Raw genomic sequence first — 26,590 nt, 5'->3', positions numbered from 1 at the left:
ATATAAATATCTTTTCGTTCAAATCGAGTTCCAGCTGTGCACAAGTCACAAAACTGCGGGATTTACAGGACTCTTACAACTCTTATTATTAAAATAAGAGTTTACCTCTTATTCTAAATTTAACAAAGAAATTTGATGGACCAATATATGGTCAAACAGACAAAAAAAATTCATTAATTTCTAAATATCTAATCTAAAAATAAACAACTGTAGCCTGATTCATTCAAACATTTTTTTATTCAAATCTTAAAATCACATCATTGTATCAATTTTCTCCGTGATTAAAATATATTTTATTGAAAAATAATGTATTTTAATTTGATCGATATGCTAAAATTCTATCAAACATTCTTAAAGTAAGACAATAGCTTATTATAAATAAACACACACACACACACCCACAAAATTAATCAGCAGAACATCAAACGCTAAGCTAGCAAGGGCATGCTCAGAAAACAATGAAATTTAAACTAAATTTTATTCTAGTTATTTAAGAAATAATAATAGGAGATGAAACCATGTACCAAATTTAACACAATATACCAAGCCCAAAAAAATCATTGCAGTAAAAGACCATAAACAACATTACAAAGCAGACAAGAAATTCAAAAAAATAAGCCTATTACATAATTATTGAAGAAAATATCCAATTCTAAAATATCTTTATTCGGTATCTTTATTAAGTGGTACGTGCAGAAGAAAAATACAAACAGTTTTTAAAATCTAAGTTCCTCTAAAAACAAAAAGGAATGAGCTAAATTTCAAAGAAATGAATCCAAAATCCTAAGGATTCTGTAATTCTGAACTATCAAATCAATTCATAAAAATAAGTTCGTTCATGACATGGAAAATTATAGCAATATGGACACGAAACCATCTTGGTTGCATCTTGAAGCTGCTGCTGATTCTAACAATCAGATATGAAGTGGTAATTATTCATCATTCGTTTTTTATTCGTTTCCGTTCTTTGCAAACCAAAATGTATAATAGATATTCAGGCTAATTTAGACCCCCTTCCGCTAAAAATAACAAAAAGTTATAAAACTAACACTACAATCAATTCCTACTTAGAATGCTTATGAAAAGAGTTAAAATGACTTAGAATGTCTTCAACTGACATAAACTCTTCCTCACAAAAATTGCATACAAACAGATTCACCTCTTTCTCAACATTCCTCCTTCCCTCCACCTCAATATGTTTACTTTGATTTTTCTTCTTTTCTGGCAATTTCTCTTTTTTCTCACCAGCACGAGAGGTAATGTGAACACGAATTTTCTTCAAGGAATCACATGTTTACAACATAGTTTACATTTAAATGGATTACGATCAGGATTCAGACGCTGCACATGCTCCACCAAGTTTTTCTTATAATTGAAGCTCTTACTACAAAACTCGCAACTGAATGAGGTTGGATTTGCGTGTAAAGCAACATGTAGGTCACGATAAGAAGAATCTGCAAACACTTCGCTGCATATGCTCCAGCTGTACTTCTTTTCTTTGAATCTCTTTCCTATATGACTTTTCTTATGGACTCTTAAAGCACCATTTGTGCCGAAACCCTTGTCGCATTGCTTGCACTTATATGGTCTAGCACCAGTGTGAGTATTTAAATGGTCGTCCAGTGTCTTTCTGATCTTAAACGCCTTATTGCAAAGCTCACATTTATGAGGTCTTTCGATACTGTGACATTTCATATGAGTATATAAGCTAGCATATTGTGCACAGGTATAGCCACATGTCTGGCACTCCAATGGCTTTTCCCCCGTATGGGTCCTCATATGCTCGATCAGTGGCCTTCTTGTGTAAAACTTTCTTTGACAGAATGTGCATCCATGTGTTTTTGGCTGAGTGTGTCTTTTTACGTGAAATGTATATATCCTTCTAGTTGCGAATGTCTTATTACAGATCTCGCACTCAAATAATTTTTCTGAAGTCTGCCCACTCTCTTTCCGAAGGTGCATTTTAATATGATCATTAAGAGATTCTCTATGTCGAAATTGCATTCCACATCTGTCACACAATAAACATTTTTCACCAGAATGGATTTGCATATGACGATTGAGGTTCTCTGGACTATCCAGGATTAAGCCACATAAGGAACACAAGCATTGTTTTCCTTTAGTGTGTCTTCGCTTGTGAATATAGAGGGATCTGCGATGAGGGTACGAATTATTGCAGATATTACATTCGAATTTATTTCTGGTCTTACGTAGAGGGTCAAAACGAATATCAATATGATACTTCTTCTTGAGTTGTGAACAGTAAATCTGACATTGCTGAATTTCTATTCTGTCATGAGCTTTCACATGATTTAGCAACAAAAGGCGAAGAGAAAATGATTCATTGAAAATTCTACAAACAAAAGTGTTTTCCGGCGACTGCATAGTTGGTATTTTTTTAAACACTGTATTTTTGCCATTATAATGTACGCCATTATATTCGTCTGGTTCTAAAAAAAAAAATCAGCAACTAACTATTCATAAAAATTGAATTACGATATTAAACAAGATAATGAAATAATTTCTCGAGCCTATTGAATAAAATAAAGAACTCCGAGTATTTTGATTCTGTTTACTTTTTTTTAAAGTAATTACAATTTATGATCAGAAATTTTGTTTCAGGTCCAACTTAGAAAATGATTTTAAAAGTAAACTTTCACCCGGGATTTCGGGGCTCCGATTAGCTTTGCAATAGCATCATGAACAAATTAAGTACGTCTCCAGCACATGTTTTTACGCAAAGTTCAAAGAAATAATAAACAAATTCACATAAAACTCAAGTTTTTATATATATTTTATAAATGTCTGAATATAGAATTTTGTTATTTCTTTGACAAATGAAAAAATAAATGATTCAAAATTAATCTCACCATTCCATTAAAGAAAAGGATTGATTCCAGTTACTCCACAATCTGTCTTAAAATTAAACAAAAAATAAATTTAAATGTTTGAAAGAAAATTCAAGATTGAAAGAAAAATCCAAACCTTGAAAAGAACAGAAGTAGCCACGCAAGAGTAATAAGCCATACTCCAATTAGATTTCAACGGATAATAAAGTTAAACTTTAGACGAACAAAGGTTACCAAAAATAAGGTACGGACTGCCGTTTCTTTCAAAACCCCAAAAAGCTGCAGTGCAATCTGTACTTTATTGAAAAACATGAACAAGTTAATATTGTTATAAAATTCTCTAAAAATCATCAGAACACAAAAATAATACTTATTTCTTAAAGCAAATACAGTTGCGACAATTAATAAGTTCTATTATTTAAACCAAAACAAACATAAATTAATATTAATAATCGAATCAAACACAAAGATAACAGATACTGATGAACTAATAAATCCTGAAATGAGTAAAAATTAAAACGAATGCTTTAAGTCAGACTTAAAACAAGCATACAAAACGTTATTACAAACAAGGGTTTACTACTGGCCCTCCAAATCTTCTAAAGCCTACTGTGACACTTTATTGTAATTCAAACTATATCTATTTTGATCAGTGTTCTTTAATCAGGGGCAACGCTATAGCCTTACCAGTATTAAAGGCCGTATAACTTCAATGTTTTATTATTTTTTCCAGAGGCACTTTATATGGAAGGAATGGTCGTATAAACTTCGAAGGGAGCTAATTTGATTCGAAATCGGAAGTTCTAGTGCCCTTTTGAAGAGTCAAAAGTGGTCGGAGTGCAAATAGCTTCATTAACTAAATATATGTTATATAACATATAACTAAATATATGTTATGTGCAAGGAGAGAAGAAACATATCATGCTACTTGCTACTGACGATTCGAGTAGAAAATCCAAAATCATCTACAGTAGAACTAGTTTTAAGTTTCAAAGCAGTTTTTTTTTTATTTGATGATGATTCGCAAACACAAAAACAAGCTAAAAAAAAACCATAAAATATTTGTTTATATCCATTTTTACGAATCAGACAAACATTTGGGGGGGGGGGGAGGTATAACCCCCTGATGCTGGTTGGCTAGAACGGAGCTTTCCAATCGAACTGAGAAATCGCTCCACGTAAAAACACTGAATTTTTGTTTTTCCTTCTTTAAAATTTTATTCCCTACGTATGTTTTTTCGACAGTTAGCTCTTCATGTTTTTTTGAATAGGATGAATAAAAATCAAGGATGCAACTATATGCGGAAATATCGTAAAACGAAAATTCATTCGCAGAAGGGACAAAATCATCAAGATCAGGAGGCTCTCGAATGAATTTATACTAGATGCCTGCTTAGCTCCTACAGTACTAAAATAATAACCGAAAGCATCAAGACAATCAACACTAGTACTAATAGTGGTTTGGACGAATTTTTTTATTCATACGGTTCTAAGTCTTTCTCATGCCAGATTTATATTACTAGTTCTCGTATCTTTAAAATATCTACGTTTATTAAATCTTATAGTAGAACTGAATTTATTTCTATATGAACAGTAATCTTGAAACAGATCCTCTGTTTTCACTGATTAATTCTTTTTATAGTTTTTATTTTCAACTCTTATTGACGAAACAATCCAATCAGAAATCCATAGGTCAAATTTCCGTTCAATATTCGGACGAAGTGATATGGTTTGTTAATGGAGACACTTTTACGTTACCATTTACAATTATCTGATTCAAAAATAGAACACCAATCATGATTATCAATAAGCTGACATAATGACTGAAAATTAATCACTTCTAGCCGTCTATCTTTGTTCTTTCCTGAAAGCTTGTGCCGATCAAAAGAATTTTGGGTAACTTCGGAAAGAGCATTAATTCGAAAGTGGTTAGACATATCAGACAACATCCCGGACGATTTTACTACTCAGAATGAATGGACAGAGAAAAATATATTGTCCAACAGGATAGCAGTGGTTGTTGTCACTCTAATAGGAAGAAAATGCTATGTAGGAAGCCTGATAAAAGCATATTTTGAAGAAAATCTTTGTTAACATTAGCCTCCAAAGTTAACAGGCCAAAATTTAAATCACCCAACATTAGAACTGCATTTTCGCACTCTGGTAGCTTTACAAGTACTTGTTCAAAAACATAAAATGAAATCTCGCAGGATTACTAGACCGAACTCTGTAAAAAGAACATAAAATAAACGGTATGCATCCTGATGGAGAACCTTCAAGGAATAAGCTCTCGCATATACATTCTTCCCAAACAGACCTATCAATCATGACAATAGAAGACAAACTATTTCAAATATAAATTACTAAGCTACCTTTCTTAAAGACATTCCTGCTGCGGAAAAAGAACTTAATATTGGGGATATCCAGCATGGAAACAGGAGCATTATTCGATAAAAAGGTTTCACAAACAGTAACAACGTCACGTGGACTCAAAACTAGTAAGAACTTGAATTCGCTATGAGTAGTTTGTAAATCTTGAGAAGTGTAGTGGACTTCGATGAATTTTACACTGGCCAATAGCACTGGGCAGCTGGTGACCATTCGTAGAAAAATCAGATTCCGGCAATTCATTTACACTTGGTAGGTCACTGTCACAAATTGTAGTCTTTAAAATGGTATCTAGTTTCAACTTCGAATCCAGAAATTCTTGAAAAAAGTCCCAATCCGACACAGATTACAAATTTATAACTAATCATTATTAAGACGGAAGGTCTCCAAACTGCAAATTTTGGCAACATCAGCAATGATCATATAGGGTAATAGTATGAGAACCGGTTCTCACATATATAACACCTCTCATCGTCCACACATTTTTTGCCTCAAATTTATTGCGCACTAATCTAAAACCAGCTTGTCTTTGTTTCGTGAACGCAATAACCCTTTCGCCCCGGAGCCCGTCAAATGACGGGTGGCTAATTTTTGCTCACCAAATGCTATCTAGTGTGAAAAGTAGTAACTAAAACCATGCTCTTTGTATTCTTGAGACATCTACCTGATGTATCACACGTATTGTTCGGAACATTGCAGTGGACGAAAATTTAATTAGAAAAAAAGTGGGAAAAAGTCTGTTAGAGGTGGGTCATTTCTAGTTAGAAATTATAGTAGACATATCATTTATTTGTCTACTTTTGTAATATCATTTAAAACTAGATAGCCGAAACTAATCAATGAGAGTTCTATTTAGTGACTAGCGCAGTCTAGGTGGCTGTCAGAATTTTCGAAAGTCAGTGTAAGTAAAGTAACAAGACTGGGACTCTCAGACTGAGGGGCTCGCTCCTGTCGAATACTTCTATAAGTATATTCCGCTTGATTTTTTTGAGATTTTGGCTGAAAAGACGGTAAAATTATAGTAGTCAGAGGCAAAAGTCTGGCCCAAGAGATACGCCAAATGGTTGGGACCTCAATCCTTATGGGACCCCTCAATCTTTCGCAAATAAGACTTTACTGGAACAAATAGTACTTTCTTCCCATAGTCGCAAGAACACTTCCAACAGATCGATACCACAAATTACGGAGTCATCTCCACTTTGCGTCCGAAGAGGACAGGAACGAAAATGATGCGTTATGGAAAGTCAGGCCTGTATTATCCCTTGTTAGAGCGCGGTGCTTCGGGCTTGAAAGGGAGGAAAACCTATGTTTAGACGAGCAGATGATCCCCTTCAAAGGCCAGACGAGGATGAAGCAATGCATAAAGTCAAAGCGGAGACCGTGGGGACTGAAAAACTTAGTTCTCTATGGTTCTTCTGGTATCATGTATGACTTTGGAGTTTATGAGGGAAAGAGTACCCCTACTGGGAAGGAGCACAGAGAAACAGTTGGGGGTTTGGTAGGAGCCATTGTTCTTAGTCTGCTGGAGAAAAATTGACAAGCATGTCTATCACAAAGTTTATTTCGATAACTACTTTACAACGTTATCACTGCTTGAAAAGTTGACAGCAGGAACTATCAGAAAGGGCCGGATAGCCAAAGCAAAGCTTGCAGATGAGAATGATATTAGGAAAAAAGGACCATGGTCGTGGGACGAAGTTAGCGACATTGAAAAGGGACTCGTTCTTGTGCGTTGGTTTGACAACAGCGCAGTAAACATGCCGTCGAATTATTGTGGTGCAGGTGCAAGTGGAGTAGTGAACAGATGAAGTGACGAGAAGAAGGAGAAGGTTGATGTGAAAAGACCTGACGTTATTGGTCACTATAACTGCAATATGGGAAGAGTAGACAAGCTGGATCATCTCGTTGCCTTGTATCGAATTGAAAAAAAGACGTGAAAGTGGACCAGTGTCACTCTTCGAGTTCCGGAACGAAATTACAGAAGTACTGCTGAAGTGTGAATATGAGGAGCAGATCTCTAAACGAAGAGCTGGCCGTCCTCACCAGTAAAAAGATGCCAAGATTCTCCGGCTCCTTCGCCGTCCCAACCAGCTGCCGATCAACTTACACGATCGAAAGCGTCCGGTATGACCGAGTAAATCACTTCCTTGTGCATTTAGAAGGTCGAGAAGCCCAGTACCGCTATGAAAAGTGCCCAAAAGGGAAATAGGGGGTTTCACAGATTCGTTGTGAGAAATGTGAGGTTGCGTTGTGTCTGAACAAAGACAGGAATTGCTTCATGATCTACCATACTCACTGGGTTTAAAACTTAACTTTGTGTATATGTATTGTGCCTTTTTTATATTTTTCGCATGCACGAAGCTGCCTTCCTGGTTCACCCTTGTATTCCCATTAACGTCATTTGACAGGAATTGAGATTTTTATGAATATGTACCCTAACTGTTTTCTAACACAGCCTCAAGTTTTCTAAGGTCAAAATGAGCCCTATACTAGAAAATCAGAATTTTCCTGCTCAGCAAAAATATTCAGGGCTTAAAGGGTTAACAAAAATTTGAGAACCTTTTAGGTTCTTGCGATTTCACAAAGTGTAAACCGACGTTCAAAGTAAGTTCAATGGGAGCTTTAGTTTGATCCGCAGCTCCAAGACGTCTAGCGTTCTTAACGAAGGATATGTCAAAACAAAGGCCCATAAGAGAGTTTGAGCAATCAATAATTTTTTCTTGAAGGTTGGCTAAATCACGGGCAGAAGTGTAAATACCGGAAATAATAACTTTCTCCAGAAAGGTACTTTGATTTATGTCATCCAGTTTACTTTCAAGCTTTATCAATTTATAACTATCCTAGATTCCTTATGATCTTAAATCATTCAGACTTTTCTCGACCACATCGAACCGCGACTGGAACTGCAAATTGATGGCTTTGTACATAGAATGAGTAATAGTGTCCAAAAGATTATCTTTTTACTGTGAAGGACACTCTCACGAATCGGGAAAACTCGTCCTGTAGTTTTTTCGTGAGTTCATCCTCAGTCCCACCTTACAGACTACTTAATTCACTATACATTGACGAAACTAAAGCAGACAGATAAGGCAATTCCATTCATTAACCGCACATATTTTGACAGCCTTCTGTAGATTTTTCCTCCAATCCTTCAGGGATGAGAGGAAATTTTGCGCGTAAGGCCTAATGTTTTCCGGTGACACAACCTTAATGAAGGTCTCGTGATTTTTCCAGAGAAATTAGCTACGGATCGATTTGTGTACCCGACTGACTAACCGTATCTAAAACAGTATGCTGTACGAAAAATGATGTTCAATCTCGCTTTCTAGGGCTATCATGCGAGAAAGGATAGGTGGTTAGGACCAGTTCAATGAATGAAGGATGAGAGAAAGCCAAAGATTGTCCTGAGTATGTAGCTGTGTTGGCCTTAGGCGACTTGATGTTGCAGTGAGGTAATACTAGCATTAGAGATAACAGGTCAGGGCTGTCTATTCAGTGTACCTACATCATAAATAGAACGTACCCCGTGACAACACTGGTGGGACTATGCTACACTACCGTCAGTTCTTGCAAGAAAAGATCAGCTAGCATGAAAATAATATCTTTATCAATACATGAGTGTAATGACCTCAGCCAATTTGTCTTTTTTGTGCTTATAGTTTCTTTTTGTTTAGTTGAGCATCCCTCTCCATGTTACCTAAAACTTTCTACTAAATCCTAAATCCTTAGTCACTCCTAGAATGTTGCATATCCTTGGGTGCGCATAGGGTCTTCTGATTTAATTCAACATGCTCCTTAACGTTCCTAAGAGTTTCAACCGGGTACCCATATCCATTTGTGAGATATTACATATAGACCCCTTTAACATCTTAGATGTGTTTGTTGACCTCAAACATGGTTTTGACTTAGTCCTACGTCTCGCTCAATATTCCCTTTTTCAAATTGATACTCTGCTGTTCCTAAGATTTGGCAGTTTACTCTTTTGAAAACCTTGATACATCCAGCGTCTTCTGATTCAGCGTAACATCCCGTTTAATATGCAGATAGGCCTTTAGGCAACTTGAATGCGCATAATTTTATATTCATATAATTAAAAATCACCCTCAACTTTCCCTAAAATTCCGAAATAAAAAACCCTAGGCAGTTCCCGAGATATTGCAGATATTCCTTTTGATATACAGGATACACATAATATTTTGATGCACAAATTGCCTTTTGATTACGTTAAATATTCCCAAAAACATGCACCGAAAGTTCCAACATAAAACCCGCAAATATTTTTGCATATTGCCTTCTTGACACCTATGCTAAGCATATCCCGCAACTTGCTTTGAAAGTTTCAAGCTTATAGCCTTAGTTGTTCCTGATATATTCCAGGCGCGCCCGTTCGACAATTTGGATGCACATAATTTCTTGTCAATTTGCTTAATATTCCCCAAAACGATCTCTGAAACCTTAATCTTAATATATTTAGGGCCTACCCTTTTCAGATACCCAGGATCAAACATACCCCTTCTTAGTAATACAACCTATTCGCTTGTTTACCAGAGACTGCCAATTTGTCTCACTTACGCTCCTTCCATTTTAATTCCAACTTTTATTTTAAATTTTTATTCAGTGCATACTAAAAATCATTTCGTTTAATGAATGTCAATATGTTATTGTAGACATACTACCTGAGAGGAACATGTCATCCCTTGACAAATAGTTATTTGACCTTCAAATAATTATGAACCAAATTGTTATCTTAAAATTTAGATCGACTATCTTTGGGATTGAGGCGACGGGTAACTAACAAGGGTATGGAAAGGGAGGAGTACCTTCCAATTACTTTCGATTCTTACCCATGATAGCATTCCTTATGGCTCTTTGGGCCGTGTCGGATCCAAGAAAAACAAATTCGACTGCAACACTGATAAAAAAACACTGATTACCAACAGCCCCCCAATTTTTTTTTTTTTTAGAAAAAGGGAAGGGATCAAAAGAATCAGGTCACAACACCCCAAAATTTAATTTTAACTTTGAAACCTGGAATTGAAAAAGATGATTTTAGCAAAAATTATGTAGCCTTACTTAAAACACATTCTGTAAATTTACTTTGTACAATAAGATGTAAATAATGTCATTCTTGTATTTCCTTACTGTTTACAATAAGCACGTCCCTAAATAACGATCTGAATCCACGATCAAAATCGTAAATTTTTCAAAATTGATTTTTTCTCCAATGTTTGACCCACATCTTAGCCACAACTACCAATATGTAAACCAAAGTTTAATAATAACAAGGGACTTTTCTTAATTTTGATGACACACTTTTATTTAAGAAATGGAAAAGTAAAGTGGCATGAAATCAGTTTGAAAAGCTTGTACAACCAACAATTTCGTCTGCAACTATTCCCTACTAAATTACTTCTATACTTCTTCTTATTTTTATCAGTTCTTGGTACAGACAGAAAACTACTTCAAACTTCCATCTTTAGGACTGTTTCCATCTTCAATATGGCTCTTTACATAAAATTATGCATTAGCTCTTAACTCTGATTGGTCAGTCAAGAATTTGATGAATGAAAGTTGAACAATTTTCAACTCGAGAAATTTCTGGATGGCACATATAATTGGCACTGCAGTCGTGCGTAACTTTGATTTTGCTAGTATTTGTGACTGTAATTTAGCCCGAGCATGAGACTTTTGACCATTTATTTTGTAAAAAACCAGCTATGGATAGGCATCGAAAATAAAACAAGAAATATACGGAATTTCAAGAGTTAAGGTGGACAATGTTTCATTTTCATACGTTTACAAAATTAAAGTAGTAATAATAGAAACAGTCGCAAGTAGTCGCAGGACTAGTTACAAGTAGTTAACCTATGGCAGTATTAGTAGTGGGGCTGAAAGTTTCAATTTGATACTCCCAACCATTCCCGAGAAATTGCTGATACGACCTTTCAACAACCTGCAAGCAAATAGTGTTTTGATTTGTTCAAGGTTCAGCTCAGCATTCCCCAAAATTTTCAACTTAATACCAGTCATTCCAAGTACGCCGTTGGGACGATCTGGATCCCCATAGTTTTTTTTGAATCAGTTCAAAACCTCATCAGCATGCCGAGATAATTTCAACTTACTCCCCTTAGCTGTCCCTGTGATATCGCATATACGCCCTTTTAAATACTTTCGATTCCCACATGGTCTTCTCGTTTAGTTGAACACCCCTAAAACGTGCCCTGACAGTTTCAACGTAATACCCTTAGCTGTTCCTGGCAAATTGTACAGACGTACTTTTGACAATCTTGATAAACACAATGCGTTTTGACTTAGTTTTACGTCCCCGTCAACTTTATTTGAAAGTTTCAACTTAGTAGTTAGTTTCAACAAGTAGTAGAATTGGTCGAAATAGCAGCCCTGAAACTATCAATTTAATACCTTCAGCCGGTTCTGAGATATTGCTGTTGCGCTAGTTTGGACAACCAACATGCACATATTACCTTTTGAATTAGTTTTAAATCTCAATCAAATCTGCCTGAAAGTTTCAGCTTAATTCTCTGTTCTCTTCCTTTGATATTACATCTGTGTCATTTTGACAACTAGAATGCACTTACGCTTTTGATTTAGTTACTAATATAGGAAAGACAACTGCTTCCTCTGCAAGGTCTGCAACTTCCCGTTGTGATTTCAGAGCCTATATTGGACCCTCATGTTTAAAGTCAATAGTTTTGAACTCTGTTTCTGAGTTTGAGGTAGCTCGTATTGTGAATACTCTTAAAGGATCATCGTCTTCAGGGCCAGTCAGAATTCCTACAAGGGTTATCCGTGCCATTCTGCCAGCTATTCTGTCACCATTGGCTAAGCTTGTCAATCTGTCTTTCGAGATAGGAATTTTCCCTGAATCTCTCAAGCGAGATAAGGTTATAGTGCTGTGTAAAGGTGGTTCTCAGAGCGATCCTGCTAATTACAGGCCAATTTCTCTCCTATCTGTTTTCAGCAAAATTTTTGAGAAGGTTATGCTGTCCAGGCTTCTTAGTTTTCTTGATGCAAAAAAAGTTTGTGCATGATTTCCAGTTTGGATTCCGAGCGAATCACTCTACAGAGCATGCTTGCACAGCTCTCTTGAATAACATTCATTCGGCAATAGATTCTGGTCATATACCGGCAGCTTTATTTTTAGATGTTCGTAAGGCTTTGATTCCGTGACTCATCGGATTTTTCTTTGGAAACTATCGTATATTGTTATAAGATCAAATGCTTTCTTTTGGTTTGAATATTATCTTTCTGGTATGCTTATTTCAATTGATCCGCTTTTCCGGAGCCCTTCTAAAGTAGATTGTGGCGTATTTAAGGGATTTGTTCTTGGTCCAGTTTTATTTCTGATCTATGTTAATGATCTGATTTCGGCAGTTAAAACACCAGGCCTCTGGCATGCTGCAAACTGTGCCATCCTGATGTTTGTTTTTGTTCTAATACTACTTCTAATGAAGATTTTCTCGTTGCTTTTGCTGATGACACCACTCTTGGGACTTTTGGGAAGACGGAATGTGATATCAAGTCTAACCTTGTGGCAATATTCGGGAGTTATTTCATGGTTTGATGCTAATCACTTGGCCTTGAATGTTGGTAAGTCACATTTTCTTTTTTTTCTAGAATTGGTTTAGGTTTTCCTCAGCTTACACAAATTCAGGTGTCACAAGGCTCCTTATGTAGAGCAGAGAATAGGGTGGTCCAGTTTCTTGGTATCCTGCTTGATGAACCTTTCATTTAGAAACAGATAGAGATGATTATGGTTAAGGTCTCACGGAGTTTGGGTATCATTCAAAAACTTGGACACACATTTCCTGGATCTATTCTGAAGCTTCTTTTTTCGGCCTTGTACAGTCTGTTTCATATTGCCCCATTGTATGGATGTCCGCTTTTCCTTCTACACTGCGGTCACTTTCTGTCATGCATAACAAAGCACGGCGTCTGGTTATGGTCACAAACCATTCCTCACCAACACCGCTTTTAAATCTACAGTTTATTTACATTCTTTCTTGTGCTTCTTTTGTCTTTTATCAGCTTCATGGCAATCTACCAAAATCTCTTCAAAAAAATCCTGTGTTTATTTCTGATTCAGATACATATGGCTTTCGTTCTTTATTTAATATCTGCATTCCTTCACCCCCTACTATGCGATCAGATTTCAATCCTCTCATTTTTTGTCAACAGGTCTGGAATTCCCTACCTTCTTCAGTACAGAGATGCCACTCGCTTGGGACTTTTAAAGGGATTGTTAAGGAACATTTAGTTAAGAATCAAACAGAATAGCATTTTGTTTTTTATTTGTTTATTTTATTTTAAAAAAATATTATTTTTTTCCTTTTTTTCTGAAGAGTTGATGTTCCCTGAGTGTTTATTTGATGCTGTATGGTTGTCTTCTCTGCGCTTTGACTCCCAGGCCTCAGGCATGTTCTCTTTTTAATCTTGTATATTATGGCTATTATTCTCTTTTTTTGGTTGTTGTGTATATTGTATTTTTTTGTATTCCCCTTGTATCCCTTGCCATGCAGCCTTTCGAGAGGAATAAGGGTATTACATTTCCATTTTGTATTTATTGGTGAATAAAACTCTGAACTCAATAGTAGATGTAGCAGCAGAAAAAGTAGTGCCACTAGTAGTATTGAATTTCAACGTAACACTCTCATCCATTTCTGGGATAATACTGATGTGTCCTTTTGATTACATGTATACTCACGGTCAGGGGCCATGGAAATAGGGCAAGGGGTCAGTTCCCATGATTAATCATTCATAATATTTGGGGAGAGGGAGGGGCATCGGGCCAAGGAGGACCAGGGGTCAGCTCCCATAGGTTTTGGAATAAAATATTGTTTAATAAGTTTTTTGTTTTTTTTTTTCGGGGGGGGTTGGGGGGTTGGGCCATGGAGGTAAAGGTGTGAGTTGAAAATAATTTTGGAATAAAATATCGTTAACAAGTTTCTTTTTTCTTGGAGGGGGGGGGGGGGTAGAGCCATGCAGAAAAAGCCAAGGGTCAGCTCGCTTAAGTTTTGCAAAAAAATATCGTTAATAAGTTTTTGGATTGTGCTTGGGGGTTTGGTTTATCTGATCTTTGAACTATTTTCAAAACCATCGCATAAGAACCTTATATACCCACCGGTAACATATAATACTTGCCCCAAGGCTCTGGGAGGAGTTGTGTTGACCCTGGAGTTTTTGTTATCCGATCTTTCGACTTACTTTAACAAAATGGCTATCTCAAAAATTCGATGGGATGGATTTGGGGTAAAAAGGCAGGAGGGCTAATCCGGTTCCTTTTGATTCTTAAAAGGGAACTAGAACTTTCAATTTCCAAGAGAATGAACCCCCGACGAAGTTATACGATCATTCCTTTCATGAAAACCTTATATGGCCCCGGTGCATAAGAGTTCGCCCTCGACTTGATGTGCTAGATCTAATTGTGAGCAAATTGAAAGTTTGATAGTTATTTGAAAGCTTGTGCACAATGATGATATCCTTACTCCTCCTCCTTTTGAGTAAATTCATTTTGGTGGAATACTCTTTGAATTTTAAACTAGGATGGAAATTTTGACTACGTTAATAGATAAAATATTGTTAACACTAATGTCTAATAAAAACAAATTTGCAACTATTGCTAATATTGACGCTAACATTATCTTTATTGTTTTTAGATTTTATTCAATTTTATAGATTATTTAATCTTTAGTTCTTTTATTTAGTTTCTTCTATATTTAGCGCTGAAGACGCCTTGTTTTATGCAGGCGAAATATCCCTTGTTTAGTTTATTTTTTCCTTCTACAGGCCGCAGTCCCGTTTGCTTAATTCTTCATTAAAAATATTTTTTTTCTTTGTTAAGGAAGGAGTAGCATTAAACTTAAAACGAACAGAAAATATTCCACAAATGAGAGGGGTTATACCCTCCTCCATCCCTTGCTTGTTATTCTAAATTAATAAAATGCTAAAATACTCAAGGAATTAGGGAAAAAGTCAAACTTTAGCGTAAAGAAGCGGAGAAGGGAGTCCCCCAAATATACAGAATAAATTTATGTTTTAAGCTTTAATATTGCTCCTTATTTTCAGCTGAAGATTTTTTTTTTCAAAACTTAATATTGATAAGAATTATTGTTACCAAAAATCTGGTACAAGATTGCGTGGCAAAAAAAGGAACAAAGAGGTGCTGAAGGTACCGATTCTAGAAAAAGAACGTGCCGAATATATAGTTATTGTTTTTTGTCTATAAAAAATTATTTTGAAATGCGGGCAACAAACTTAAAGGAGCACCCAAATACGCCCATCCGACAAAAGTGACGTAATTAAGTGGTCTTTGTCCCTACCTTTCATGCTTCATTTTAAGATTTTTTTTCTCTTAAGTTATGTAAGGAGCAACATTAAAACTTAAAACGAACAGAAATTATTCTGCAAATGAGAGGAGCTGTACCCTCTCCCTTGTTTGTTATGATAAATTTATAAAATGCTTAAATACTTAATGAATTAGGAAAAAAGTTAAACTTCAGTGTAAAGAGCAAGGGATAGAAGAGGAGAATGGAGTCCCCCTAATATACAGAATAAATGTTTGTTTTAAATTTTAACATTGCTCCTAATTTTCAGCTGAAGATTTTTTTTTCTTCAAAACTTAATATTAATAAGAATTATTGTTACTAGAAATCTGGTACAAGATTGCGTGGCAAAAGAAAACAAACGAAAAAATGCTGATAATACCAGTTCTAGAACAAGAACGGGCCGTATGTATTTTTTATTGTTTTATTTTATTTTTTTTACGAAAAATTGATTTTGAAATTCAGGCAACCGACTGAAAGGAGTACCCAAATACGCCCATCCGACAAAAGAGGCGTCAGTAGGGGGGAGGGGGGAATGGGCACGGACCCGTCCAAAATTCTAAATTTTAACACATTTTTGGGAACTTCTTACTTCAAATCTACAAAAAATTCGCTATTTTTTATTATTAGAAAGAAAATTACTGCCTAGATCCCTATTGGCAACACAGATGAGAATCAATGCATGCCGTGTTACAGAACAAAAATCAGTCAAATGGAGTTGCATATGTAGTGACGAAGGTGACGAACAGAGGAACTGAAAAGAGCGTATTCTGCATGGAAGTACTGGATAGAAGTCGGCTTCTTAAAAAAAAAAAAATCTCTAAAGATAACCACTTACCGTCTCTTGACATTCCAACAGCAAGGCACTTCTTGAAGCGACAAAACCGGCATTCACTTTTGTTCACCCAACTTACTAAGCATTTTCCTTCTCTTAGGCAATCTGCTTCAGTATATTCAGTCTGCCTCAGTGTACTGTTTCGGAAAAACAACTGAAATTAAAATATAGATCTTTTGACATTTTATTCAGGGAAACAAGAAAATTCACGAAACGGAGGTTCATTTTGTTAATTCTTTAGTCGATGGAATTGATGGTATACTGATTGGCCCTTACCCTTCCCCAAAAAAATGTTGTGAACATACCAGCCTAGAGAAAAAGGATTTTAACCTTAAATAATAAAAGATAGTTGGACTTAGTGTCTACTGAAATTTATAAAAATGTCCAACTTTCAAACACAAGCACTAGAAATACAATTTCAGTAAAAACTCTATTGTCGTCAAATGTTTAGTTTCCTTACAGATATATTAGTCCAGTTGATGTAGACGCAAAAGAATTTACTGTCGGAAGTTACTGTTACATCTTTGTCACTGACTAGACATTGCTATAAGCACAGACAATGCTATAAGCTCGGCAAGAAAACTCATAGGCTGGAAAGGAGTGATGAAAATGCCTACTGGTCAAAGCTGGTTATCGACCTAAAAAAAGCTGCAGCTAAACATGAGACTCGTAAACAATATAGGATCCTGAGAGAGCTGAACTTAAAAACAAACAAACAAATACCCCCACAGAAAATGTGAAAAGATCAAATGGGAGTTTATCACAGGGCGACTAGAAAGAATGAACCGATAGAAAAAACATTTCAATAATCTGTTAAAAAGGAGAGGCTGGGCTACGCCATAAGCTTCCTCCGCCCACTCCAGCCAAAATATGCAACCAGTAGCTCTATCACTCGTGGAGCAGTATTCTTGCTATGCATATCCTTCAATGGAAGAAGTCAGAAACGCAGTGAAGTCTTAAAAAAATATAAACCCCGGCCGAGGACTCCTTACCAGCAGAAATATACAAAGCAAGCCCGGCACTCTTTGAAGAACTAACGAACCTACTTAATACAGTCTGGGATGCTGAATATGTTCCCCAGGAGTGGCGTACCACATCTAGAATCCCTATATTTCAGAAAGGAGACTGTAAAAATTACCGGGGAGTCTTAATAATAGACATAGATGGGAAGATTTTTGCAATAGTTTTGGTGAACCGATTTGGAAAAGAGCGAGAGCATCGGACAAGGTGAAAAGAGCGAGAGCATCTTTACGCTCTTCCTCTTTTCCTCTTTTCAAGAGGAAAAAAGCGAGAGCATCGGACAAGCAGGTTCCCGCCCTGGATTAGACTGTGTGGACCATATCTTTACCCTGCGACTTCTTTTTCACCAATATTTCATTCACGGATTGGATAGCTTCGCAGTCTTCCTTGACCTGATCGCTGCATTTGACACGAGGTTACGACCCTTGCTATAGCAAATAATGCTCAGAGACGGTGTTCCGACGAAAATAGTCGACCTGCTAAGAACATACTATAAAAACACCTTGGGTATCCTATGATATGGTGAGCTAACAAAACTATTTGAAATAGCATATGGCATCAGTCAAAGATGTCTAGCCTCACCAATTCTTTTCAACTATATTATATACTGGATTATGAAAAACGCATTGAAAGAAGATTATGGTGTCGCCTTTTCGGCAAAATGAACAATTTCTGACATTGAATACGCAGACGATGGTACTCCACTCGCAGATTCTGCCCAAAGCACAAAACATAATAGAAAGAGTCGCGAATAAGGCTAGTGAGACAGGACTCACGATCAGCATCACCAAAACAAAGTTTCTTTCAACCAAACAGAACACTCCTATATGCCTCAGTGGAGAACATACTGAAAGGGTGGAAGAGTTCAAATACCAAGGGTCATCGATAGATGCTAAAAAATGGAGCTACTATTGAGATTCAAGGCAGGATTAGCAAAGCTTGGTCTATCTTTGGCCAGCTTCGCAAACCACTTTAGACTAGAAGGGAAATCAACCTCGTAACGAAGCTCAAGATCTACTCAGCATGGGTGCTTTCAATTTTGTTATATGGATGTGAGACCTGACCCCTCAAAGCAGAGGAAGAGCATCAACTTGACACCTTTGACCAAAAATGTTTACATTTTCGACCGAAAATGATCGAATTAGCAACATACAGCTAGCGCAAAGAATCAGCAACCAACGGCTGACGAAAGTATGCGGAAAAAAGCGAGACGATTCCACCATGACGAAGAAAAGATGTCTCAAGTGGCTGGGCCACGCAATAAGGCGCGTGGAAGAAACCCTGACACGCCAGGTACTACTAGCAGCCCCTGCTTCCTTATGAAAGAAAAACCCAGATGGCCAAATGAAATGTTGGCATGACGTCGTCAGAAAGGATGTCGAAGCGCTTGTGGGATTCCGACAGTGTGATCACAAGTAAGACAAGGCGTGGCTGGAGTTTATTCGATCATTCACAGAAGATAGAAGCCGATGGAAGCATTTGGTCTAGCAGCGTCTTGATGCCAAGTTGGGCTGAATAGCCTGTATCTCGTCTTACGTTAGTAATATACCAGTAATCAACCTTTAAAAATATAGTTTTGAATTAAATAAAAATTGGTTTGATTTACAGCCAAATCAAATAGAAAGCTAATCCAGTTTACAGTAAAGGCACTAAAATATAATATTTTGTATAAAAAAGAATACAAATTCAATTCTTAATCCCGATATTGCAATATGCCAATGTTATCACAGCCTTGTCAATGACTACAAACTACTATCTGTATAAAAAAAAAACACTTACTTGTACTTGTGGCAGGAATCAGGCGTTTCCACCTTGCCCGGTATCAAAGATCTTCAAAACCTGTTTCGACCATGCAGTGCGGTCTTCTGCTACCTGCTTTGCAAATGGAAGCCATTGAGTTGTCCATATGTGACCGAACCTTCTGTGCCCCCCAATAAGTTTGAGGTCTGATTTAACAAGGTTCCACCAGATTTTCCGCTATCCTCCATGGCGTGTCTTCCATGAGCTAAGTGGCTCAGCTAGAAGGATTCGGTGAGGCAAGTACTCTGTTGGCCTCCGTAAGACATGGCCCAACCGTTTTGGTCGACGCTTGTTGATCATGATGACAACGCATCCCTTGATACCACAGATTTGTCATATATCCACGTTCGACAGGCGATCATTCAGATTTAACTGAAGAATTCTACGAAAACAGGTATGCTAAAACAACTTCAGTGCATTTTCATGTAGTCACTCTACTGACCAAGTTTCGTATCCATAAAGAAGGATTGTTTGAACCAAAGCCAGGTAGACTCGAACTTCAGTTCTTATACTAATTTCATCCCGGTTCCACAACGGTTTTCTAACGAAAGCAAATAACCTCTGTGCTTTCTACAATCGCTGTTGAATATCGGCGTCAGAAGATCCATCAATATAAAGCTGGGATCCTCATCGAGCATAGTTTGAGGTTTCTCTGGGTCCGAAAGGATTCCGACATCATCAGCGTATTCAAGTCTCCAAGTGAAAGGTTCTGTCCAATCTGAACTCCTGGATGAGAAGATAAAGCATTTTCAAGCACCCAATCAATACAGTAGTTAAACAGAGTCGGAGACGGGACACAGCCTTGTTTTACTCCAAAGTCAACCGGAAATTCTTCAGTCTCTTCTCCGTAAACTCGAACTCGGCTCACAGAACCCTTGTAGTATGCTTTAAGCAATTAGACAAATTTCAGGGGCAGTCCATCATTTTCAAGAATTTTCCAGTTTTTTTGGACAGTGATCGAGTTGTAGGCTGACTCGGTCACGTCGTGACCGCTACAGGTCGTTTTTGGCAACTGTCATAATAGCATAATATTGAGTGAATCTGTATTCCCTCGCTGGTAAATAAATAAGGTGCAATACATTAGTTATACCAATGTAAAATATGTTTTAAACTTTAAATAGATATTTTGGCTAACAGTCTTAATAAAATGAAAAAGACAAATCACGTAAAGTACTCTCATTAAAATGTACAATTTCTATAAAAAAAGACGATGCCATCCAATTTTTCATGCCTTAAAGTAGATACAGATTAGCTCAAGATGCAGTAGATACAGCCAGAATTTATATTCGCAAGTGAATCATATTCATATTCGTCATTGACTGAATGTTATTATTAGCAAATAATCCTTAAATGTTACACACATTGTAAAATTAAAGATCTTTTTTTTTGGGGGGGGGGGAAGGGTGTCTGAATAGCATGACCTTGAATCTGTTTATATTCCTTGGAAATTTCATAAATATATAAAATACAGCATATATTTACCTCGCAAGCTTCGCAAGTTGTAACACCATAACGACGACCCACTGCTTTATCTCCACACACTTTGCACACCAAATTTTTTTTATTAGAACTCGGGGAACTATTGAAGCAATGGATTTGTTCTATAATATAAATTTGTGATTACAGATACAAAAGCAACACATTAGCCTCATAACAATCATCCTATAGCACCATAATGCCACTTTGAATGATAACACCCCACCTCTACGGCACAAAACATTTACAAGAGCTTGTGCATTCGCTCGAGTTTTGAACTTTTTTAGAATACAAAATTGACATCACAAATATAATAATAAACCAATGTATTCTCAGCAGTATGTTCTCGAAAATTTATTCACAAACACTACACGAATATGTGATTATTTGACGCCTTAAATCGTAGAAAAAAGCCCCAGGATCGCCTTTCAAAGATTTTGTAGCATAAGATAAAGTAAATCCTAAAGATTAATCTTGTTTTCAATCACCAGCGAAAGCCAAAACAAATTAATTTTAATATTCAGTTATAGACAGTGCACGAGAAGCGAGTAAATTTCCTGGGCCAAAATTCATATGTTTTTGTTTGTAAAATTAGTAGAAAGCTTTTTGTTGAATTCATAATCGTACCACCTTTTACTTTCCCCTTTTTTTTATGTCAGACACCAGGTGAAACAAGAAAACGGTCAATTTGCCGAAGGTCAAGTGGGAAGAACTGACAATTAAAAAAGGTTTAAATAGTGGGGACACGCAGAACTTTGCCGTAAGATCTAGGTAATCAAACAGAAAAAAAAATGTATGGTCAAAGGAAAAGTTCTTAATAGCCTTAATAGTTGTAAAAAAAAAAAAAAAAAAACTCATGACTGGCAAAACAAGGAAAAAGCCAAGTGATTTTTTTTTTCTTATTCCCAAATTCGCGGCGGAAGGGATAACTAAATAAAATTGCAAGTGTTTATCAATTATAACATATATCAATTATACATATATATATATATATATATATATATATATATATATATATATATATATATATATATATATATATACATATTCACACCGGTTTCAAATTACAAGTTGTGTTACGCAGGACCCATTGACTGCAATATATTAGTGATTATCAAGGTTTCTGGGTTCAAATATTTATTTACATATTTTTCTGTTACTTTTGTACGAGTCGCACAAAATTTTTGAGGGAAAGGGTTCTAAACAGGTAGCCCCCTCCCCCCAAGATAAGGCTCGGTGCTTGATTTTCATTTTAATAATATATATATATATATATATATATATATATATATATATATATATATATATATATATATATATATATATATATATATATATATATGAAGGAGCAATAACGGTATATGAATTTATGTATGTAAATTGTCTGGAAAACGGCTCCATATTTTTTTCGTAAAGTGACAATTGGTACCTTGGGATATTCAACTACCAACGTAGTTGAAAGTTCTGGAAATTAGGTCTTTGCCAGCGTTGTCGTAGAAACTTCAAAACGGACTCATTCAAAGGGGAATTGAGATGGCTAGCGCCCTTATTAATAGTCAAAAGCGATGGGAGGGTGAAAGCCCCCCCCCCCCGCCCATCATTTCCCCAAACACTTCCGATAAATATATTGATATAGCCATTTTATTGAACTTAGTTGAAGGGTCCGGAAATTATATTTTCGAGTATGAAAACCCCCCATAGCCCTTTGGGCTAAGGTTGTAAGTTATGTCTTATAGAAAGTGCTGTCATAAAATCTTCAAAAAGGGCTCTTTCGATTTGAAATTGAGAGGGCTATCGTATAGTCGAAATTTTAATAGTCGAAAGTAATCGGAGGGAGAATGCCCCCACCCCCCACGCCCATCATTTCCCCAAACATTTCCTATGAACATTCTGATATGGCCATTTTGTTCAGCGTAGTTGAAAGGTCTGAAAATTATGTCTTTAAGGATGACAACCCTCCCCCCATAGCCCTCATCACAAGTTATGTTATGTTATGGTCGTAAGTTATGCCCTTGAGGTATATCAAGTTTTTATAGAAAGTTTTGTCTTAGAAAATTCAAAAAATGCTCATTCGATTGGTAATTGAGAGGACTAGTGCCTTTTCTATTAGTTGAAAGTGATCAGAGGTTAAATTCCCCCCCTCCGATGCCTATCATTTCTCCAAACACTTTCAATTAAAATTTTGATACAACTCTTTGTTCAGCCTTTCAGAAAGGTCTGGAAATTATGTCTTTGAGGATAACAAATCCCCCAGCCCACAGGGCAAGGGTTGTAAGTTATGCCCATTGCGACACATAGGGTTTTTATAGAAAGCGTGGTTGTATAAACTTCGAAGGGGGCTCATTGGATTGTTAATCAGACGCTCTAGTGCTCTGTTAAGAGTCAAAGTGATCAGAGGGCAGCAACCCCATCCCTACACACACGTCGTATTGTCCCGAAATGCGTCTAATAGAAATTTTGAGATAGCCATTCTATTCAAAATCGTAGAAATATCATATAACAAGGCTATTGGGGTTAAAAATAACCCCAGAGATTAGGGGCAAGGGTTGTAAGTTTTGTCCAGGGGGTATTTAAGGTTTCTATAGAAGGGATGGTTGTTTAACTTCAGAAGAGGCTCAGTCTTTCTCCCTGAAAAAGATTATGTCAATATAAAACGAACAAAAATTAATCAAAACAACCATTTGCACGAAATAAATTTTTCAAAAAAAAGCAAAGAACTCCATTAAACAAAAAATGAACAAAAATAGAATCAAATAAATCTGCCAAGCAAACAACGACCACAAATCAGTGTCAAAAAATAAATGAAACCCCTTAACAAATAGAAATTAAAATAAGTCAAACTCAAAACGAGCAGAAATAAATCTGAGTAGGGTTCTAAACCTTATGCTTTCTAAAAGCCAGAATATAATTTGTTCTTTACTGAAAAATTCTTTTAAATGTTTTCACTTTTATAACTTTATGAAATCAAAAATTTGTATATTAAACTGACAATGCACATTTTTTTCTGTAAAATCATTTGAATTTTTTTCAGTAAAGTACAAATTATATTCTGGCTTCTAGAAAGCTTAGGGTTTAGAACCCTACACAAATTTTTTCCTACACGTTTTAAATTGTACTTATTTTAATTTCAGTTTGTTTTGTATTTCAATTGTTTATTACACTGATTTGTGGTATTTGCATCCTCGGTAGATTATTTGATTCTATTTTTGTTCATTTTTGGTTTAATGGAGTTCTTTACTTTAAAAAAACAAAACAACGTTTTTTTCAAACCTGTAAGCTTAATCCCGTAGCAAGTTGATTTTATCTAACAAAAGAACAAGCTAATTTTAAAATTTTCAGGTATTTTTCTTGCTTGAATCGCAACATTAAGATTATTGCTCAGGCACCGTAAATATTTATATAGTTTACATAATAACTTTAGCGATTCTGAACTGAACTTGACAACTTTTTCATCTGGGTTGCAGGGGTAGCTAGATCTTAAAAAGACATTGCTTATACTTATAAGAAAAGAAATTCGGTAAATATGTTTTTTTAACAACGATTTCTACTAAGCTTCAAATTTTTGGTTTTCTATTTTAAGGTTTCTGAATTGTTGTAATCCCTTGTTAAAATATATAAAAATATTTTTGTAATTACCATTTTTCTTGCTCTTACGCGATTAAATGTCTTTTCATACAGCGGTCTATATAAAGATATTTGATTATTACAGCAAGTTCGATTTCTAACAATAATTTCTACCATCCATAGATGAAATCTTCAATTTTTCCACATAAGTTTGACAATTGTGACAACGTCATTGCAATACGAATGTATTTAAAAATGACATCACTCACATAAATAATTTTACTCCAAAATTAATGCTCCTAATTAATTTTTTCAGACTTCTGACCTCAAAATTTTGATTGGATGTGATTGGGGAAATGGTGGGCGTGAGAGGGGAGTTAGTAGCCCTCCAATCATTTTCGACGATTAAATAGGGCACTAGTGTTTTCAATTTCCAATCGAATGAGCCCTTTTTGAAGTTTCTACAACAACGCTTTCTATAGAACCTTATATGCCCCCAGGGCATAACTTACAACCCTTGCGCTGAGGACTGTGGGCGGAGTGTCATCCTCAAAGACATAATGTCCAGACTTTTAAACTACGCTGAACAAAATGGCTATTGCAAAATTTTTATTGTATGTGTTTGGAGAAATGGTGGGCGTGGGAGGGGTGTTAGTTTTCCTCCAATCCCTTTTGACTATTAAAAAGGGCACTAGCCATTCTCATTCTTTGAATGAGAATGCAAATTCAAAGAATGAAGAATGAAGTTTCTACGACAACATTTTCTATAAAAAACCTTATATGCAACCAGGGCATAACTTACAACCATTGCCTTGAAGGCTGTGGGGAGGGGGGGGGGGTCATCATCAAAGACCGAATTTCCAGAACTTTCATCTACTTTGAACAAAATTGTTATCTCAAAATTTTGATTGGGTGGGTTTGGGGAAATGGTAGGCGTGAGAGGAGGGGTTAGTTGCCCTCCAGTCACTTTTGACAATTAAAAAAGGCACTAGCCTTTTCAATTTCCAATCGAATGGGCGTTTTTTGAAGTCTCTACGAAAAAACTTTCTATAAAAACCTAATATGCCCCCAGGTTATAACTTACAACCCTTGCCCTGTGGGGTTTTGGGGGTTTCTCATCCTCAAAGACATAATTTCCAGAACTTTTAACTACATTGAAGAAAATTCCTATCTCAAAAATTTTAATTGGATATGGGGAAATGGTGGGCGTGAGGGGGAGGCGTTAGTTGCTCTCCAATCACTTTCGACTATTAAAAAGGGCACTAGCCCTTTCAATTTCAGATCAAATGAGCTTTTTTTGAAGTTTCTACGACACCACTTTCTATAAAACCATATATGCCCCCAGGGCATAACTTACAACCTTTACCCTAAGGGCTCTGAGTGGTTATCATCCTCAAATACCTCATCTCCACAACTTTCAACTACGTTGAACAAAATGAATATCAAAATTTTGATTGCGTGCGGTTGGGGAAATGGTGGGCGTGAGAAGTGGGTTACCTGCCCACCAATCGCTTTCAACTATCGAAAAGGGCACTAGCCCTTTTAATTTCCAGTCGATTGAGCCCTTTTTGAAGTTTCTACGACAACGCTTTCTAAAAAAAAACCTTATTGATAGATAGATAGATAGATCGTGTATTTCCATACACACAAAAATTTATGAAAAATAAAGAAATCACAACAGAACAAATTACGAAACATACATTAACATGATGCATAGCAAAAAATACCTTATGGTAATTTTTCTAGGAAAAAAATGTAATTCCATGTGAAAAATTATAATTTATTGTAAAAACTTTTCGTTCCTTCCAATCCCTTGTCTATGTACGCACCAATACGAAATATTGTGGTTGGATTACTACTTTGTAAAATACCAGGAAGCAGCAAAACAATCCCACGTAAGTAATTTTCCCTTAAATCAGAGAGCACCGGGCACTTTCAGAGAAAATGGTCCAAATCTTCGTCCTCATCTCTACAAAAGACGACACACATACCGACCATTAGGATGTACTATCCCCCTGTCGAACACCATTTGCCTGCTCTGGATTGAAAGGCAATTCGCCCTATGCTGAATCCATCGACATAAAATCATAGCCGGTAAATTAAATTTAAAATAAATTTCCTCACTAGAACTAGGTTTAGCCAGGTTATAATGTCTCAATGCTGTAGAGTTTAAAACCAGCCCTTGCCAATACTGAATTTCTTGACCCTCTAAGATAAATCGTACATAGCCTTCTTAATCTGTTGGTAAATCACGGGAACCAAGACCGTCATTCCATAAGTAAGGCATTCCCACTCTTTCTAGTAATGAGCAAATTTGG

The 26,590-nt window shown here is 36.2% G+C and overlaps 1 protein-coding gene across 1 annotated transcript in view; it reads right to left on the bottom strand.

The window, feature by feature from the left end:
• Window positions 1-1,278: 1,278 nt before the first annotated feature.
• LOC148952910 (uncharacterized) overlaps window positions 1,279-26,590 on the bottom strand; it is a 77,683-nt gene continuing 52,371 nt past the window's right edge. Inside the window, exons 7-9 of the mRNA XM_089087823.1 lie at window positions 20,715-20,833; window positions 16,416-16,566; window positions 1,279-2,450 (exon numbers count right to left, since the gene is read on the bottom strand). Of these exons, the coding sequence (XP_088943949.1) occupies window positions 1,279-2,450; window positions 16,416-16,566; window positions 20,715-20,833 (1,442 nt within the window). The remainder of the gene's footprint in view (window positions 2,451-16,415; window positions 16,567-20,714; window positions 20,834-26,590) is intronic.

The sequence above is a fragment of the Artemia sp. Qi Xiang Cuo genome, chromosome 4, assembly GCF_049724085.1.
Source record: "Artemia sp. Qi Xiang Cuo chromosome 4, ASM4972408v1, whole genome shotgun sequence".
Lineage (NCBI taxonomy): Eukaryota > Metazoa > Arthropoda > Branchiopoda > Anostraca > Artemiidae > Artemia > Artemia sp. Qi Xiang Cuo.
This window is presented reverse-complemented; position numbering and strand designations above follow the sequence as displayed.